The 17,803-nt window shown below is 45.0% G+C and overlaps 1 protein-coding gene across 1 annotated transcript in view; it reads right to left on the bottom strand.

The window, feature by feature from the left end:
* The window catches only part of Dennd1b (DENN domain containing 1B), a 158,170-nt gene extending 140,645 nt beyond the window's left edge, over nucleotides 1-17,525 (bottom strand). Inside the window, exons 1-2 of the mRNA XM_042701274.1 lie at nucleotides 17,436-17,525; nucleotides 13,864-13,928 (exon numbers count right to left, since the gene is read on the bottom strand). Of these exons, the coding sequence (XP_042557208.1) occupies nucleotides 13,864-13,928; nucleotides 17,436-17,452 (82 nt within the window). The 5' untranslated portion in view covers nucleotides 17,453-17,525. The remainder of the gene's footprint in view (nucleotides 1-13,863; nucleotides 13,929-17,435) is intronic.
* Nucleotides 17,526-17,803: the final 278 nt, after the last annotated feature.

Here is a 17,803-nt window from a genome sequence, read left to right as displayed (position 1 = left end):
GTGGATGGCACAACACTGTAGGTTCACAGTGTGATCATTCAAAGGGACTCAAGATTTCACTCTTGGCCATCGACATTTGTAGCAGGTCTGCTACAACAACATAATAAAACAGAAGTGTCCAAAGTATTTGATGATTCATATGTATATATGAATCTATGATTATATATGAATAAACATGTGTATATGTTTATATAGTTATATAGATTGGTAGATATACATATATATGTATATGTCTGTGTATATAGGTAGGTAGATAGATAGATAGATAGATAGATAGATAGATAGATAGATAGATAGATAGATAGATAGATAGATAGATAGGTAGATAGACAGATAGATAAAGCCAGTATATTTAAATTGGATAACAGAGCAAAGTTTTGGTCCCTGAGAGGAAAAAAAAAAAAAAAAAAAAATCACAGGAATGCCCACTACTGTCCCCAGGGGTGTTCTGTCTACAGACATTTCAGAACCGCTACAACACACAAGCAAAGCACAGCAGCCTTGCTAATGAGCAAGCAAAGAATTTGGGGAGTGCGGCACTATTTGTGAAATGAGGACGCAAACACAAGGACCTCCAGGAATCTGCACAGAAGTCAAACCCTGGGCTGCACGAGGGCAGGACGACATTCCACAAAGCCTGGCAATGAGCAGGTGGAGATTCTGGTGGCCACAGCACACAGCTGAGCCCTGAACACTCAGGGAAAGAAAAGAAGCCCGCCCCAGCAAGGTCACACTGCTGGGAGAAAACCCCAGGGGTCTCTCATCCTCTTCACTGGGTTTTGTTCTAGACTGCCTACTCCAAGATGTTTTACTAAGGCAAATGATCATTAAAGCCATCTTAAAATATTAACCTAATAACCTGACTAAAGCAAGCAATCTTGGAAGAGACAGTCTGTGACCAAACCGGAGCGAAGGACACATGAGCTAATAGCCTTGGAAGACAGAAATAGAATTGCCTCTGGTATTAAAGGGCAGGCGTGCTTACTGCACACTAGAGGTTTCCCTAAACTCAGGGCTCCTGGCCCACAGTGTAAACAACTGCACCTCTGAGCATCTATTTGGTCTTGTTCTCACTGCATTCTTGTGACTTAGGGGCAAAGAAAATAGATGCGCATGTTTTTACCCATATCCCTTGCCAGGACAGGAATCACGAAGTCCTCTGTTTTGAATTGCTTCTAATAACATCGTGAAACTGATATGGTAAACCAGTGAGCACTTCAATGGAGTAAGACTCCACACCTTGTACTGTTCCTACCGAACTGTCTAGCCTTGAAGGTAAGATATTCAAGACATACCCAACAAAACCTGAATCAAACTAAGGGCTGGAGGCATGATTCTGCAGCAGTAGAGCACTGGCCTAGCAAGTACTAGGCCAAGTTCAAACCCCAGTACCACCAAAAGAAGTAGAGGAGGAGGAGGAGGAGGAGGAGGAGGAAGAGAAGTAGAAGAAGAAGAAGATGAAGAAGAAGAAGAAGCAGCAGCAAAAAGAATCAAATGGAGGAGGAGGAGGAAGAAGAGGAGAAGGAGGAGGAGAAGAAGAAGAAGAAGAAGAAAGAATCAAATTACCCAGCAAAACAAAAAGTGAAATTCAATATTTACTGAAGGAAGATGTTTTCAACTCAGAAATATATAATAATCAAACAGTAACAGACATGTAAAAAAGTAGTAAAATGAAATCTGGAGGACAAAAGTCACAGAGTGGATGGGAGCCAATTTTAAAATTAAATATATGTCAGCTGGGCACCAGTGGCTTATACCCATAATCCTTGTTCTTAAGAAACTGAGACCAAGGGATCATAGCTCGAAGCCAGCAGAGAAAGAAAAGTCTATGAGACTCTTATCTCCAATTACCCACCAAAAAGCTGGAAGTAGAGCTCTGGCTCAACTGGCAGAATGCTAGTCTTGAGCCAAAAAGCTAAAAAAACAGCCCCAGACCTTGAGTTCAAGACCCTGAACCAACACCAAAAAAAAGTGTTTGTGTGTGTATATGTTAGAACTGGTAGACATGAATTTCAAAAGCTATACAAAGGTAGATCAGTGACCCCAAAGTGTCTATGAACTTATCCTGAGCATCTGTGAATCTATGAGAATTGTTACGTGAGCCAAGCATGGAGTTCTTACCTACAGTCCCAACTACTCCAGAGAAAGACACAGGAAGATCCTTAGGCCAAGGACAGCCTGGGGAAAAGCTAGCAACACTCTGTCTTATGGTCATTTGTGACAGCAACAAGAAAAAACTAATATAACTTATTAAAAATATTTCAGGGGCTGGGAAGGTAGCTCAGTGGTAGAGCGCTAGCCTTGAGCTAAAGAGCTGAAGGACAGTGCCCAGGCTCAGAGTTCAGGCCCCACGACCAACAAAAAAAAATTTTTTAATTAAAAAATAGGGGCTGGGAAGGTGGCTCAGTTGTAGAGCGCTTGCCTTGCATGCCTGAGGCCCTGGATTTGATTCCCCAGCACCACATAAGCAAAAAGAAAAAAAGCCAGAAGTGGCACTGTGGCTCAAGTGGTAGAGCGCTAGCCTTGAGCTGAAGAGCTGAGGGACAGCGCCCAGGCCCAGAGTTCAGGCCCCACAACCGGACCCAAAAAAAAAAAAGAGCTAGTTCATAAAGATCACAAATATGAATGTGTAAGAGTACTTCCATGCTTATAAAGCAAAAACTGACAAATCTAAAAACAAGAAATCAACAAAGTTATAATCATATATAAGAGATTTTAGCAGTAGCTAAAAGAGTAGCTCGGTAGCTGAAATAGACCCCAAGTTATCAATAAACACATGAAAAGATTTGAAGAACACTATCAACTGACTTTATCTAACTAGCAATTACACAATAATCCCAACAAAGACAGAAAATAAACTCGACTTAGGTGCATAATGACTTTTTCTTGAGCCAGTCCATATCATGAGACATTTCATTTAAAAAAAATCAACTATGGGAGGCTGGGTTCTAAGGATCTTGATTAGAAGTCAGCCTAGGCAGAAAAGTCATGAGTTTCTTATCTCCAATTAACCAGAAAAAAAGCTAGATTGGCTCTGTGGCTCAAGTGGTAAAACAAAGTGATCTCTGCCATGTAGCTTGCCAGCCAACTGACAGAAGAAAGTAGGCACTCAGAGATGATACAAAGGCCTGCTGGAAAGGGGGGAAATGGAGCCAACGGAATAAAACAGACAAAAAGTAAAATAAGGAGAGACAGAATGCAAATGGAGCAATACTGAGAAGTCTAAACGGAATCAATCAGCAGTCTTCCTCCTCGGGGCAGTCATGCCTATTTAATCATACTGCAGGAATTAATAATGGCTCTCCCGATCAAAAGAATCTGCTGTGCTCTCAATGCAGAAGAGAGCTCGTATTATTAAAAAGTTAAATACAGAAGATGATGCAAGCCATTTTACCAAATGACCTCAATGCCCTTGAGAAAAGAGAAAAAGAAATATGAAGAGATTTGCCCACTGTTTACATTTTTTAAATTGTGTAAGCAATCTGAAAAGAAAAAGAAAAAAATTGCAAGTACTGTTTAAAAATAGTATGTTCTAGATAAATACTGAGGAATATCTTTCTAGATGATAAATTGGCTTAGCTATTACAACTTCTGTGTAGTTTTTAGTTTTAGTTACCACTTTTGTGTAGTTTTTAGTTTTTCTACATTTTTTTCTATTAAAAATGTGACATTGATATGTTATTAGATCTGTATTATCAGATGAAGATTCAGAAAGATCTGCATATCAAATTGATTTGAACCCAGATTTTTCCTAATTACATAATAATCTAATGCTACTATTGATAAATACAATTAATAAAGTACGGTTAATGAAATAATAGTATAATTTCAGGGGAGAAAGGTCTTTGCAATATAAGCATAGGCCATAATGAAAAGAAATTCTGTAAGAGACAAGCAGAGGACGATTTTTCTACTCATCACTGCCAGCTTAAATATCATCACTTTCCAGATTTTACAATACTAACAACAAATGAGAGGAAAGAAAGCATACATGTTTTTAGGTATGTTAAAGCATCTCATAGCAAAATTAAAGACAGAAAGTCTTCTTCCTGTAGATGACCTGGCCGGGGGGAGGGGGGAAGGACAGGGGGAGGGGGAGGGGGAATGGTAGGGGGACCAGGAAAGACTTGAAAGTTACAATGAGGTGTCCTCTGTCCCTTCCTCTTTCCCTCCCACCCTTCTCTTCTTCCTTCCTTCTTCCTTCTTCACTCCTTCCTTCCTCCCTTCTTCCTCTTCCTGCCTTTCTTTTTTCCTTCCTTCCTCCTTCCTTCTCCCCCACTCCCCTCCCTCTATCCCTTCTCTCTTTCCGGTCTGTGCTTGGGAACAGCGGAGAGCTGCACCATGGACTTGGGCGTTGCTGTTGAGGTGATTACTACTCCTGTTTTCACTCAGCGAACCACAACATCGTTTTAAAAGCCAAATAAAAGTTTGTGTGTATAGTTAATGGTGCAAATCACAAAATACCTCCATGCAATCATATACTTGACTCACAAAAATTCTTAAAATAGGCTGCTCAACAATGTAACAAATGCAAAAAGAGAAATTAATACAACTCAGCAACCGTGACTAACGCCATTTGTCTAATACATACACGGTGAGGTCAAGTCTACAACCGTGCTTGAGCTCTTCATCTAGAGCCTTTCCACTCGGTCACCATACCTACCACCTCTTGTCTACCCACTGCATCCAACCCGCTGGCTTGCGTTTAGCACAGCAGAGACTCAATGGCTTGCACTCAAAGGGCAAGTGTGAGTTTCCTTAGCGGCTGCAGCTCTACACCATGCTCTAACTGTCCTCAGAGGGCAGACTAATATCAGAATCAGAAGGAGCACAACTTCTTCCAGACAAAAGGCAGTATTTCAAGTAAAGGTGAAATTTTAAAAGAAGTGAAAACATCCCAAAGCAATATGACCAGATCGACTGTCGGATGAATGGGATAATAAATATGAAATACACTGAAAGGTAGCACATGGGGTACAATGAAGAGCCCACCACTTCTGCCGGTGGGTCTCCAGGGAGCACCAGCAGGCCTCCTGGGCCGAGGCTGCACAGGTGCAGGCCCCACAGATGGAGCGCACACGTGCTCTGGCCAGTAGAGGTGAGCTTCTGGGTTAAAGACGCGCCCCCCTCCCCCCCATGCTGCTCGGTTCCCAAACCTAGCTTGTACATGAAACGTTCAGCTTCAAGTATTGGCAAGTCCCTTAACAGCAATACAGAAGTAATAACTGTATTTTGACCAAATCGGATTTAACTGTATCTTGAAAAGATCAATTCCAAACGCATTATGTTTCAAAGGAAATTTAAGGTGCTCACGTTTAACCTGTCATGTGTTAAATACAGCATAAATTATACATCTTCAAGGATTCAGTCACGGTATAAATGTAAACTGTAAGACATCCTAAATATAATCTTACTTTGATAATTAAAAGGACAAGTTATTAGTGTTCACTGATTTCCAGTGTTATTAATACCTTGATCATGACATTGTAGGTTTTTTTTTTCTTTTCATTTTGTTTTGTTTCATTTTTGTGCCAGTCCTGAGGTTTGAACTCAGGATCCAGGAATTGTCTCTTAGTTTTTTTACTCAAGGATGGCACTCAACCACTTGAGTCATCCCTCCACCTCTGGCTTTTTGATAGTTAATGATAAGAATGGACTTTCCTGCCTACTCTGGCTTTAAACCACATTCCTCAAGTTTCAGCTTCCTGAGTAGCTAGGATTACAGCAGTGAGCCACTGGTGTCTGGCTTGCCCATGACTTTGGATAGATACACTGTAAGCAAGAGAGTTGTAGTAATGCATATAAGAACTAAGGTTTCCTGTCCACCTACAAGCATTATGGCTGCTGATACCTAAAGGAAATGGATCAAAAAATGAAACAAAACAAATCACCAAAAAAAATGTATATTCTACCAGATTAAAGTACAGGCAAATGGGTTTAATGAGCAGATCCTAAGGAATTTTGGACTTCTGTACCTGGCTCAAAGGCCACGTATAGGAAAATGATATATGTTAATCATTACACTCTGGATTCAATCATGTCACCATCTACTGAGTTAGAAGGAGATATTCACAAAGCCAGTCTTCCCATTGGTACTGGATGCTAATATTGCTCCAGGGTAAGCATTCCACGACACTGGCAATACCAGAGTCATCATTAAAACCTTGGAAACTATCATTTCTGTACAGAACAACTCTCAGCTTGCTGCTTCCTCTTTAGCATGTCTAGACCTGTACTGATGAACAGGAAAGACACACATCCTGATGAAATTATGCCTTCCCGGCTCCCCCATTAACACGCTACCAACCTCCAGCCCCAATAGCACACATTTTAAAGAAAAACTAAGGCTCCAAATTTAGTTCTCATCAAAGCAAGATTAGATGCTATTGAGGATATCTTACCATTTATGTTTAGGGAGTAATTTGCTCTTAAAGATATATAATTTATATTTTTTCAACAAAAAATGAAAAATGTATTTCCTAAAGCCAAATAAATTAACCTCATTAACTGCTTGTAATTATTACATGGAAAACGCTATTCTATTTTATGTGGCAGTAAAAATGACCTAGAACTTGGGGAAAAAATTCCTAAATAATAATACTTCCTCTTCTAAATATCTCCAAATACCAAAATCTCAGGGAAAAAAAAATTAAACTCCTTTCTGTAACAATACCATGCAGATTGTTAAGGTCAACAATACTTTTGCTTTATAGCTTTACAACATTCTCGTGAGTTAAACTACATCTCAATTTACTGGCTTTCTAGTTAACTTGAAACAATCTTATCAAAATAATAAAATCACGTGCATTGTACAACTAGTCAGGTAAGAAAGTTTTAAGAGCACTTGATATTAATCAGTAATAAATTTGAATACCAAGCACACCATAATTCTGGTGCATTTTTTGGTACCAAAGCAAGATAGAATTACTTTGAAATGACTCATTTCAGGAAGCTTACACATCTATAGAAGACCATCAGATGGGCTGAACTGACAGTTGTGTGTTTTTCAGATTCAAATGACAAATAAAAAGGAACTGGGAGAGGAAAGCCTCTATCTGATCTTTACCAAAGCTGTCTACCAAGTTACAGTTTGTGGTTTAGCAACAGTTTTATTTTTTAAAAGTTGTTTGAAATAAAGCAGCCATTTTTGGTGGCAGTGAAAAGCCTTTCAAAGCCTTCTACATTAAGGGTACTTCAGACATTTAAGAATTCTTCAACAGGTACTGGCAAAACAGCATAATCTTCCAATTCTATTCTTATATGTTCACAAATATAACTTAGCAAATAATCAATGAACACTGGGCGGGGGAAGGGAGAGAGGAAGAAGGGAGGGGAGGAAGGGGGAGGAAGGACAGAGGGGAGGAGGGAAGGGAAGAGGGGAAAGGGAGGGGGAAAGGAAAAAGAAAGAAGGTTTGTACTCTTAATTAGAGTTTTAATTTCCAGTTTGCCAAACCACATTTCTTTCTTTCTTTTGCTCCTTGTTGCTCCGGTGGGGAATCTAGCCACAGAGCAACACCCAGTACCACACTGTATCTTGTTAATTAATGTACCTTTACCAAGTTTTCTTTAAGATTAAAACGCTCCCTGGGGGGGCTTCCTCTGGGTGGTTCTCGACTCCTTAGGCAGTACACAGTACCACCCACTTCGGGAGGGAATTATTTGGAGATTGAAAGGTAATTCTGAAAATTTGGGTGGGGGGAGCCAGCCTTCACCCCTACCGCGCAGTCTCAGCAGACAACAGGGTGTGTGTGGGGGGGGGGGGGGGTCCCTGCTGGAACTGGAGAAGGAAGCAAAGCAAATTTGTCCTAAGTGGACATAGTAGGTGCTATATAAAGAAACTCCAAAGCTGGGTGTGGCTGGCTCACATCTGCAACCCCAGCTCCTCAGGAGGCTGAGATCCGAAAGTGGAGCTGTGGCTTCAGAAGTAGAGCCTAGCTTTAACCACAGCAGTTCAGGGGTTCCAGGGTTTCTTTTAGGCCACCAGTGTTTTATGCAATTCAGCAAGTACCTTCACAAGGTTAGTGACTGACCACTCATAGAAATGGGACCAGGATCCCATTAAGCCATTCTATGGATAAAACTGATCTAGGGCCACAAATAAATCAAGTTACTCTTAATTCATATAAATTAAAACTCTAATTTCACCCCAAAATAAATCTACTAATAAGGAAATTACTCTGTAATAATATGGGACAATTGGCCTCTTAGAAGCTTGTCTAAACTACCTGTAAAATTCTTCCAAACTTGAGCAAAAAGCATTTCAAATAAAGAAAGAAAAATCTTGTCAGGTGCTGATAGTTTGGGCTTGTAAATCCAAATTATTCAAGAGGCCGAGATCTGAGGATGCAGGTTTGACGCCAGCCATAGACAAGTCCTGGAGACTCTTACCTTCAATCAACAAGCAAAATACTGAAGTGGAGGTGTGGTTCAAGGGCTAAAGTGCCAGCTTTGAGCTAATAGCTCAGTGAGAGCAGAAAGTTGGAAGTTCAAATCCCAGTAGCAGTGTGCGCGCGTGCACACAGACACACACACACACACACACACACACACAAATACATGCATACATACATACACATGTAAAATAACAATTATTTTTTAAAATCACTTCTACGCTTCTGAAATCACTTCTGAATTTAATCAACACTGTTTGCACAGATCCCAGAATTAAGCTAGATCTAATTTATTTTTTACTCCGCAAATATCCATTAAACATGCCAGATATTGTGGTAGGTGTTTTCTTAAGGATAAGAAATAATGTGGTCCAAGAGAAACTTACTTCAAAAGCAGGCAAAAGACACTTAGTCAGTCTCCCTGTATGGCTAAGTCAGACATCTTTGTAAGACTATGCTAAACACTTGCTAAAATACAAGCAAATGTTCAATTCCGCTCAATTGTATCACCACAGAGAAAAAAGTAAGAAAGTTGAGAAGTGTGTTTTTGTGCAGGGCATTGGGAAAGTTCACTTAGAATTCTTTGGTTTAAGGTTCTAATTCATCCCCCTCTCCCCCACCCCTCCCCCTTATTTTTTGGTTTGAACTCTAGGCCTGGGCGCTGTCCCTGAACTTTTGGTGCTCAAGGCTAGAACTCTACCATTTGAGTCACAGCTGTACTTCAGCTTTTTGTGATTAACTAGAGAGAAGAGGCTCAGGGACTTTCTTGCCTGGGCAAGCTTCAAACCAAGATCCTCAGATCTCAGCCTCCTGAGTAGCTAGGATTACCAGCGTGACAAGAGTGAAAGGTTCTTACACCGTCCATGTGTGTTAGAGATTTAAAAACTGAATAATTTGCTAACAACTTGGGTGTGCTGTCCAATGTAAGAGATGTATAGCAAATGGGGTGTTTGTTCCTAAAATTATTCTGGATAAAAAGGAGAGAATAAAGTAAACAAGATTAGCTAATAAGGGACTGGGAAGGTGGCTCAGTGGTAGAGTGCTTGCCTTGCATGCCTGAGGCCCTGGGTTCGATTCCTCAGCACCACATAAGCAAAAAGCCAGAAGCGGTGCTGTGGCTCAAGTAGTAGAGCACTAGCCTTGAGCTGAAGAGCTGAGGGACAGTGCCCAGGCCCAGAGTTCAGGCCCCACGACTGGACTCCCCCCCCCCCCCAAAAAAAAAGATTGGCTAATAAACAGAACTGTTAGAACAAAGATCCATTAAATATGCAGATATAAATCTTAAAAGAATAAGGATCTAAACTCAGAAGGACAAGAGTCAGTGTTGTATATTTTTATGTTCATTAATTTTAGGACGCATACTGCACTGGTGTTTTCAGAACTTCCCTGCAGCACACATAGCTGATCCACCAACTTCCTCATATTCTGACACGGGCCACACTGCACGTAGGTGGGTCACCACACAATTCGGAGGCAAAAGAGCAGCTATTGGATTCTGGAGCCTGACTCTGGACAAGGGTCTTCTTGGCTTCAGTTTCTGTGTGTACCAAATGAACGAAACCATTTCCTATCTCCTAACGTTTCTGTGAGGTTTAAACAGCTAGTACTTTAAACGTCCTCAGAACTACAGCCTGGCCCAGAGGAAGTCAACGACGCAGCAACGGAAAAAGCCAAAGCACTGAAGAGAAACGCTGGAGGAAAGCATCTCAGCGTGTTACTCACTTCCGGGAAGTCCTGAATCTCTGCAGGGCAAGCAGGGGTGGTATGGCAGCAACAGGTTCTGTGAGTAGAATAGAAAAGGGGCCACCACTGCTGGCTGCCCCTCCCCCTCCCCCACACACCTGTCTTCTGGAAAGCAAGGAAGCTAGCAAAGAGTGACAAATGTAGTTAGTTTAGAGACCTGCCAGGAAGAACATGAGATCTGCATGTTGGCTGCTGCATGAGTTACCAAGAGGTTGTTCTGTCAGGGAAATCTCCATTACTACCTCGGTCTGCTGGACGCCGCCAGCACCAATTCCACTAATGGGATGGTGAACACTACCAACCCCTCCACAGCCAGGTTTAAACTCGTGTTCTAAAAGGGTTGTGTTCAGAAATATGAATGCAAAGTCCCAAACAGTGCTTGGACAGATGCAAGATCAGCTTACTGAGATCAGCTAGCTAAGTCAAGCCATGTTTGACAGCTATCTCGATCCCAGATAAGTAACACAGTTAATACCTTGTCCCTAAAGATACTTAAGAGTTATTTGAGATAAATGGAAGAATTGAAAACTCTATTACAAAATGACCAAAAAGAAAGCATGCCAAGTACTCTAACATGAAAATTAAAGACCATTCGATCTCAGCCTAGACCAAGTGCACCCTGAACATGGTTACTATTTTCTCAAGCAGACATCCAAACAGTAATAATAAAGCAGTTTTCTGGGCCAACCTTTTAGGGAGCGTTTTCACTGATTTCCCAGCATCTACTCCTTACCAGCTGTTTAGGAAGTTAATTATCACTGTCTCCCCGCAGTCCTTCCACCTCTCACCACGCCATGACTGCATATAAGCAGCAGCCGGCTTACTACAAGTCAGCCCACTGGGAGCCAAGAAGAGGTTTGCTAGGGGACCTTATGGGGGGAAAAAGTGCTTGACTCTAAAGAAAGCCATGAAAAGCCAGTCAGAAACAAGAAAGCAGAGTTCCAGCATCTATGACATCAGCCATGTCACAGGAATCCAGGTCTTCAGGGGGTAGTTTCTGTGGGTGGCAGAGTACAGACATTACAAAACCTACATAACCGGTGACTTATCTCTGTGGTTCCTGTTATATGAACTACCGGGTTTCCTTAGTATTGAAACCTGTGTGTGTGTGTGCGTGTGTGTGTGTGTGTGTGTGTGTGTGTGTGTGTGTGTGTGTACACGCACATGCCAAGACCGGGTTTCCTTAGTATTGAAACCAGTGTGTATGTGTGTGTGTGTGTGTGTGTGTGTGTGTGTGTGTACACGCACGTGCCAAGACTGGATCCTGAACGCATGCCTCCCACTTTTGCTTGGCTTTTTCCACACAAGGCTGATGTTCTACCACTCAAGCCACACCTCCACTTCCAGCTTTTTGCCAACTGAACATAAAATCTCTTAGGTTATCTGAGCTAACTTCAAACCAAGATCCTCAGAGCTCAGCCTCCTGACCAGCTAGCATTACAGACGTGAGCCACCAGTGCCCAGCTTAAACCAGTTTTATACTGCAGCCCAAAGCATCTGAACTCACACATTTTATCTCTTACGCTACAAAAATTTTACACATGAACAAGTAAATGTTGATGAGTAAAACAATCCTGCTTTTGACATGTCTTACTAGGACAAACAGATTGCAGATAGCTAAGTTGGAATATTCCAGGAAATGTTGTAATAATGTTATTATGTTTCTCTTTTAATATTTAGCAATAAAGAGCAAGCTGACAAAAATTATTAAAAAAAAAAACCATGCCCATGTAATTGTAACCCCTCTGTACAGTATTTTCACAATTAAAAAAAGAGATACAAATATCTATTTCCTTTGATAAATTAAAGAAGTTATTATAGAAAAAGAAAAAACCAAACTCCCAATTTAACAAAAATTTTACTTTTATAGCCCTCTTCGTTACAGACCATTAATTACATTTTAGGGTGTAAAAATTTTAACTTTTAGGCCCTATCATATTCATCATGTTCACACAATTTAAATCACAATTAAGAGAGGCTAATTTTTTTTAACCTGGTTGAATTCAGCCTTGTAAATGTTTTTTTAAAAAACGCTTTAACACTTTAGAATTTGCTGACAACAGCATGGATTGAATATCACCCACAGAGGGATCACTAATATTTATCCATTAATTATATTACTAGACTGGATAAAGTGTTAAAATACAAATGAAGATGCTTCTAGAAAGTAGTGATGTAGCTGGGCTCTGGGGCTCACACCTGTAATCCTAGCTACCCAGAAGGCTGAGATCTTAGGATTGAGGTCTGAAGCCAGCCAGTGCAGGAAAGTTAGTGAAACTCTTATCTCCAATTAACCTCCCCGAAAAAGCCAGAAGTGGAGCTGTGGCTCAAGTGGCAGAGCACCAGCTCTGACCAAAAGAGCCCAAGAACAGTGCCCATGCTCTGAGTTCAAGCCTCAGGACTGGCACCCAACAAACAAACAAAGTAGTGCTTTAAACACAACAGCAACGAAAGACCAGAAGGTCATTCATTAACTCAGAGGCACCTCCAGAAATAACTCATTCATAAAACTAAAAAGGGCCAGAGAAGGCAGTGGGAAAGATCCACCCAAGGTCCTTACACGAAGGTCCAGATCTCTAACACGTGTACACAGAGATCAGTTGGTATAAAGGGAAAACTGATTCTTTCATCGCGATCACTTTAGGACTTACAAACTGTGCATTTAAAATTACAGAGCTTCCATATTTTCCCAAAGAATCGGGCTTGTTTCATAAATGCATCTTGTGAGCATTCCACTTGTGTATGTACTCTGTAAGCTAGGCCCGGGGCTGCAAAGAGAATGTGCAAAGAGGAAGCTGTGGAGGGGTCTCGGGAAGAAGGCAAATGGACACGTGTTACCACACAGAGACCAAAGACGATGACCTCTTTAAGGAGAGGTAAACCCCACCCAGCTGTAGCTACAACAGGCCAGAAGCCCAGCAGGCCCAGCTGGTGGAGTGGGAAATGTGGGTGGACTTCCTCCCTAAAAGTTAGCCCAGTGCAGCTGTGTGCACAACCAGGCGGGGCTCCTCTATTTTAAGGTGTGCAGCTCCAAATTATTTCCGAGTTGGTCACCGCTGGCTAGTGTCTGGGGCTGAGTCTACAGAGGCTGTGAGGTGGCCAAGCAGCCGGTACCACCCCGCACTGTGCTCTCCACTGCCTAAGTACAGTCAGTCCTGCACAGTCACAGGCTGGAGGTCCCAGAGGACGCACCACGCAAGGGCGTGGTACAAATAAGGAGATGGCCCTCATCCTCCTCTGCTCCCCGTTCCCCCCAGAGCACACACACTAGAACCAGAGGGGATGAGACTCCAGGACTACCGTGCTCTGGTCTGCTCAGGAGCGTACGGAACTTCCAAGCACTGCCACCCTATTGTTAACACCAGAAAAGTGCTGCTGAAATAAATCTGAGAGGGAAGGGCCACTCAGTTCCCATCTGCATTCCAGAAGGTTCCAGACATCTAAGCAGGGAGAATGTGCACCCCGGTTACACAATTGGAGCTGGATTTTCAAATGCAAATGCCAGACTGTAAGAAGACACACCCTTTCTCTGTAACTAAAGATAATTTTATCATCAAAGCTCAAAGCAAGAAATCACAACAGCACAGATAATACAACCCCAGGGCAAAGACCTGTCCTGATTGTCAGTTTATAGCTATTTTTTTCCTAATGCTATCACAGCTGGCAGTCCAAAGTATTAACTCCTGTTTGACAGACTCGATTATTTTAAGAATAAAAAGAACACACATACCTTCATTTTCAGAGGCAGGGCATTTCACTTTCAGTACCAAGTCAAAAGTCCTTTCTGGATTTTCCCTAAAATTAAAAGAATGTGGTTATATTTACTTCCTATGACAAAGAAACAGTTCTGCAATGCTTAGATACAAAGCTATCTACACAGGGGCAGGGTTGTTTTGAAGTCCAGACTAATAAAGTATTCTAGGTAAGAGTCTAACTACTTTAATCTGAGGTCTCTTTAACAAAAATCCTAAAAATACCCCTGGGCAGGGATGGTGATTTACAGTTGTAATTCCAGCTACTGAAATCATAGAGATAAGAGTTGCAGTTTGAAGCTAGGCTAAGGTAAAAACTTGGCAAGAGCCTTGGTATGCTGGTGGCTTGTAATCCTAGCCACTCAGTAGGCTGAGATCTGAAGACTGCAGTTGGAAGCCAGCTGGGCAGGAAAGTCTGTAAGACTCTTACCTCTAATAAACTACTAAAAAGCTGCAAGTGGAGGTGTGGCTCAAATGGTAGAGTGCTAGCCTTGATCTAAAGAAGGTCAGGGACAGCACCCAGATCCTGGGTTCTCAGCACAAAATAGAGTAAGATAAGAAGAAGAAGAAGAAGTTAGCAAGAACCTATTTCTATTAACAAGCCATCCATTGTGGTATAGGCTTGCTGTATAGCTACACCGGAGGCATGGATAGGAGGTTTGTGATTAGAGGCTGGCCCCAAGCAAAGAATCCTACATGAAAAAAAAGAAAAAAAAATACACCTAGGGCAAAATTGACCAACATGGGTACATCTGTCTAGCAAGCATTTAGAGGCTTTAAGGTCAATCCCCAGTACTTCTAAAATATGAATAACAATAATAACAAAAATAATTACCTAAACTTTTTTTTAACACACTGTCATGATGTTATTTGGGGTCAATTAGAATAAAATGATTTTGTTTAAATCTTGCTCGTGTCAATGAATTTCACATAACTTTGTGATGATGCAACTGTTTTTATCAGTTTGCCAACTTAGAAGTGACACTTAGGAGTTGTGGGGCAGAGCACTGAACCTCTCCGCCTCTTCTCACCTCACCTTAGCGTCAAAGCAAGATGATAAACCAAGTACTCCACGGGCAAGCACTCTGTCAGGCAAAGCTCTGCTTACAGAGCCAAAACTGGAAGGCCAGCACTTCCCTAAGTGTCTTTTTAACACACACACACACACACACACACACAGAGCTTAATCCAGGCTCTCAACTGTCCTTCACAGAACAGCAATTCCTGGCTCCCCCCCCATCCCCCCACCCCCCCCCACCCCACCCCCTGCGAAGCCCCAGCCCCCATACTGCTGGTACAGAGAAAGGCACCGTGTACACGCCTCTCGGCAGAGGTGCTCATGCACACACCTGCTGGTTGAACTCAGGGCCTGGGCTGTTGTCCCTGAGCATTTGTGCTCAAGACTAGCCCTCTACCACTTGAGCCACAGCTCCACTTCCAGCCTTTTCAGTGGTAAATTGGAGGTTAAGGGTCTTATGGACCTTCCTGACCAGGCTGGCTTCAAACTGTGATCCTCAGATCTCAGCTTCCTGAGTAGCTAGGATTACAGGCACACAGCTAACACAAGCATGCACAAAGAAGCAAGCTGTTACACGCTACAAGTCTAACAACGACAAGAAAATACTATAAATAAATAAATAATCGCTTTTACCACATTATCTCAGGGAACTAGCCAGCTGCCCCTACATTGAATTTTCCCACCAGGAAAATTATTCAGAAGTCACTCGCTTTTTCTCTAACTTCTCACACAAGTAACCTACTCACTGATTAAATTTTCAAAAGTGAAGTGCAATCTATGCAGACCCTTTTATTTTTCAAAACACTGTCCTGTTATATTTGCTTTGTATCAGAAGCTACAAGTTTAAGCCACATTTTGCAGGTATAGTTACCCACCTGGCCGCTGAGGCCTTAGGTTTGATCCCCAGAACAGGAAAAAAAAATTAAATAAAATTAAATTCAGAAGGCAAAGTCTTGACACCACCATGCCAGCGGCTAAACACAGGAATCCTAGCTGTCCTGCTAAGCAGATGTCAATGATTTTAAATGACTTTTTTTTTTAATTGGAGATGAGAATCTCTCAAACTTTCCTGTCCCAGTTGGATTTGGCTTCCACCCATGATGCTCAGATCTCAGCCTCCTAGGTAGCTGGAATTACAGGCCGGAGCCACCAGTACCCGGCACAACGATCACTGTTTAATAGGTGCTTTCTGGAAGCAGCTAATGCCAGCCCCGAGGTGTAAATCAACATGTCACACCGCACACAGGCAGAGCTGCAGGAGGTGACAGGCCACACAAGGTCGCTTGCAAAGGGACATTTTCTCAGTCTCCCACGGTCGACCTTTTCCAGTGGGAATGACCCGGACTCGGGTGATTTCCTCTCACATGGAATCAAGGCCAGAAAGTGACCTTGCGCATTCTACTCGCCCGCTGCGGTGCGGGTGATCCGGGCTGGTGCGTGCAGAGGCTGAAGGCCGGTGACCCGTGACCCCACCGCGATTCCAAAGGCCTTTGTGGCCACACTTAGTGCGTGAAGTGTGCGGGGCGCGGTTGGACGGGGGGGGGGGGGGGGGGGGAGGGACTTCTTTCCGGGGAAAGTTGCCGCTGAGAAATAACCAAACGCGGCCTCTACAGTGCCTGAAAGCCAAGCCCCCCCCTATGTAAACTGCTCTGCACCCCATCTTTAGTAAGATAACCGCAGGAGGTCCTGGGAGCTGACTTACCAGGTGCAAGCCGGCCCGGGAGTGGCAGACAGACAGACAGGCACACAACAGGCAAGCAGGCCGACAGACAGACAGACAGACACACACACACACACACAGCAGGCAGGCCGACAGACAGGCAGACACACAGGCAGACAGGCACACAACCGGCAAGCAGGCAGGCAGACAGACACAGACAGATACACAACAGGCGGGCAGGCAGAAAAGCTGAGGGACAGTGACCGGCTGCCAGGCGGAATGACTGACGGCCGGGCCGAGGGCCCCGCCGGGGGGCGGCCCGGGGGGGAGGTGGGAAGCCGGGGGGAGGCCGAGGAGAAGCCGGGGGGAGGCCGAGGGCCCCGCCGGGGGGAGGCCGGGGGGAGGCCGAGGGCCCCGCCGGGGGGAGGCCGGGGGAGGCCGGGGGGGAGGGAACCCGGGGGGAGGTCGAGAAGCCGGGGGGAGGCCGGGGGGGGGAGAAGCCGGGGGGAGGCCGGGGGAGGCCGGGGGGAAGCCGGGGGGGAGAAGCCGGGGGGAGGCCGGGGGAGGCCGGGGGGAGGCCGAGGAGAAGCCGGGGGGAGGCCGGGGGGGCGGCCGGGGGGGGGAGGCCGGGGGAGGCCGGGGGGCGGCCGGGGGGGGAGGTCGGGGGAGGCCGGGGGGCGGCCGGGGGGGGAGGCCGGGGGGCCGGGGGCGGCCGGGGGAGGCGCGGCGCAGGCCGCCGGCCGCGAGGGCGGCTCTGTCCCCGGCGCCCCGCGCGGGCCCGCGGGCCGGGGTGCCCAGGCCGGGGTCCGGCGCGACCGAGCGCCCCGCGGCGCCGCCCCCGGCGCGGTCCCGCCGCCCGGCCCCGCACTCACTTGGTCCGGCAGTCCATGGTCACATGTCGCGGCGTCGGTCCGTCCGCCCGCCCCCGCCGCCCGCGGGCTAGGAGGCCGCAGTCGGCGGCGTCCGCGGCCCGGGTCGCCCCCGCCGCGCCCCGCCCCGCCTCTGTGACAGCAGCGGCCCGGGGCCGTCCCCGCCCCGGCCCGGCCCGCCCCGGCCCCGGCCCCCGCCAGCCCGCCGCCCGCGGGCCTCGGGTTCCGCCGCCGCCCGCAGCGGCTCCGCCACCTTCCGCCGACCAGGAAGTCACCGGGAGGGGGGGAGGGGAGAACGAGGGGGAGGGGAGAAGGAGGGGGAGGGGGAGGGGAGAACGAGGGGGAGGGGAGAACGAGGGGGAGGGGAGGGG

The sequence above is a fragment of the Dipodomys spectabilis genome, unplaced genomic scaffold, assembly GCF_019054845.1.
Source record: "Dipodomys spectabilis isolate Male_0828 unplaced genomic scaffold, ASM1905484v1 ptg000288l, whole genome shotgun sequence".
NCBI lineage: Eukaryota > Metazoa > Chordata > Mammalia > Rodentia > Heteromyidae > Dipodomys > Dipodomys spectabilis.
The sequence above is the reverse complement of the archived record's forward strand: the minus strand, read 5'-3'. Positions and strand labels throughout refer to the sequence as shown.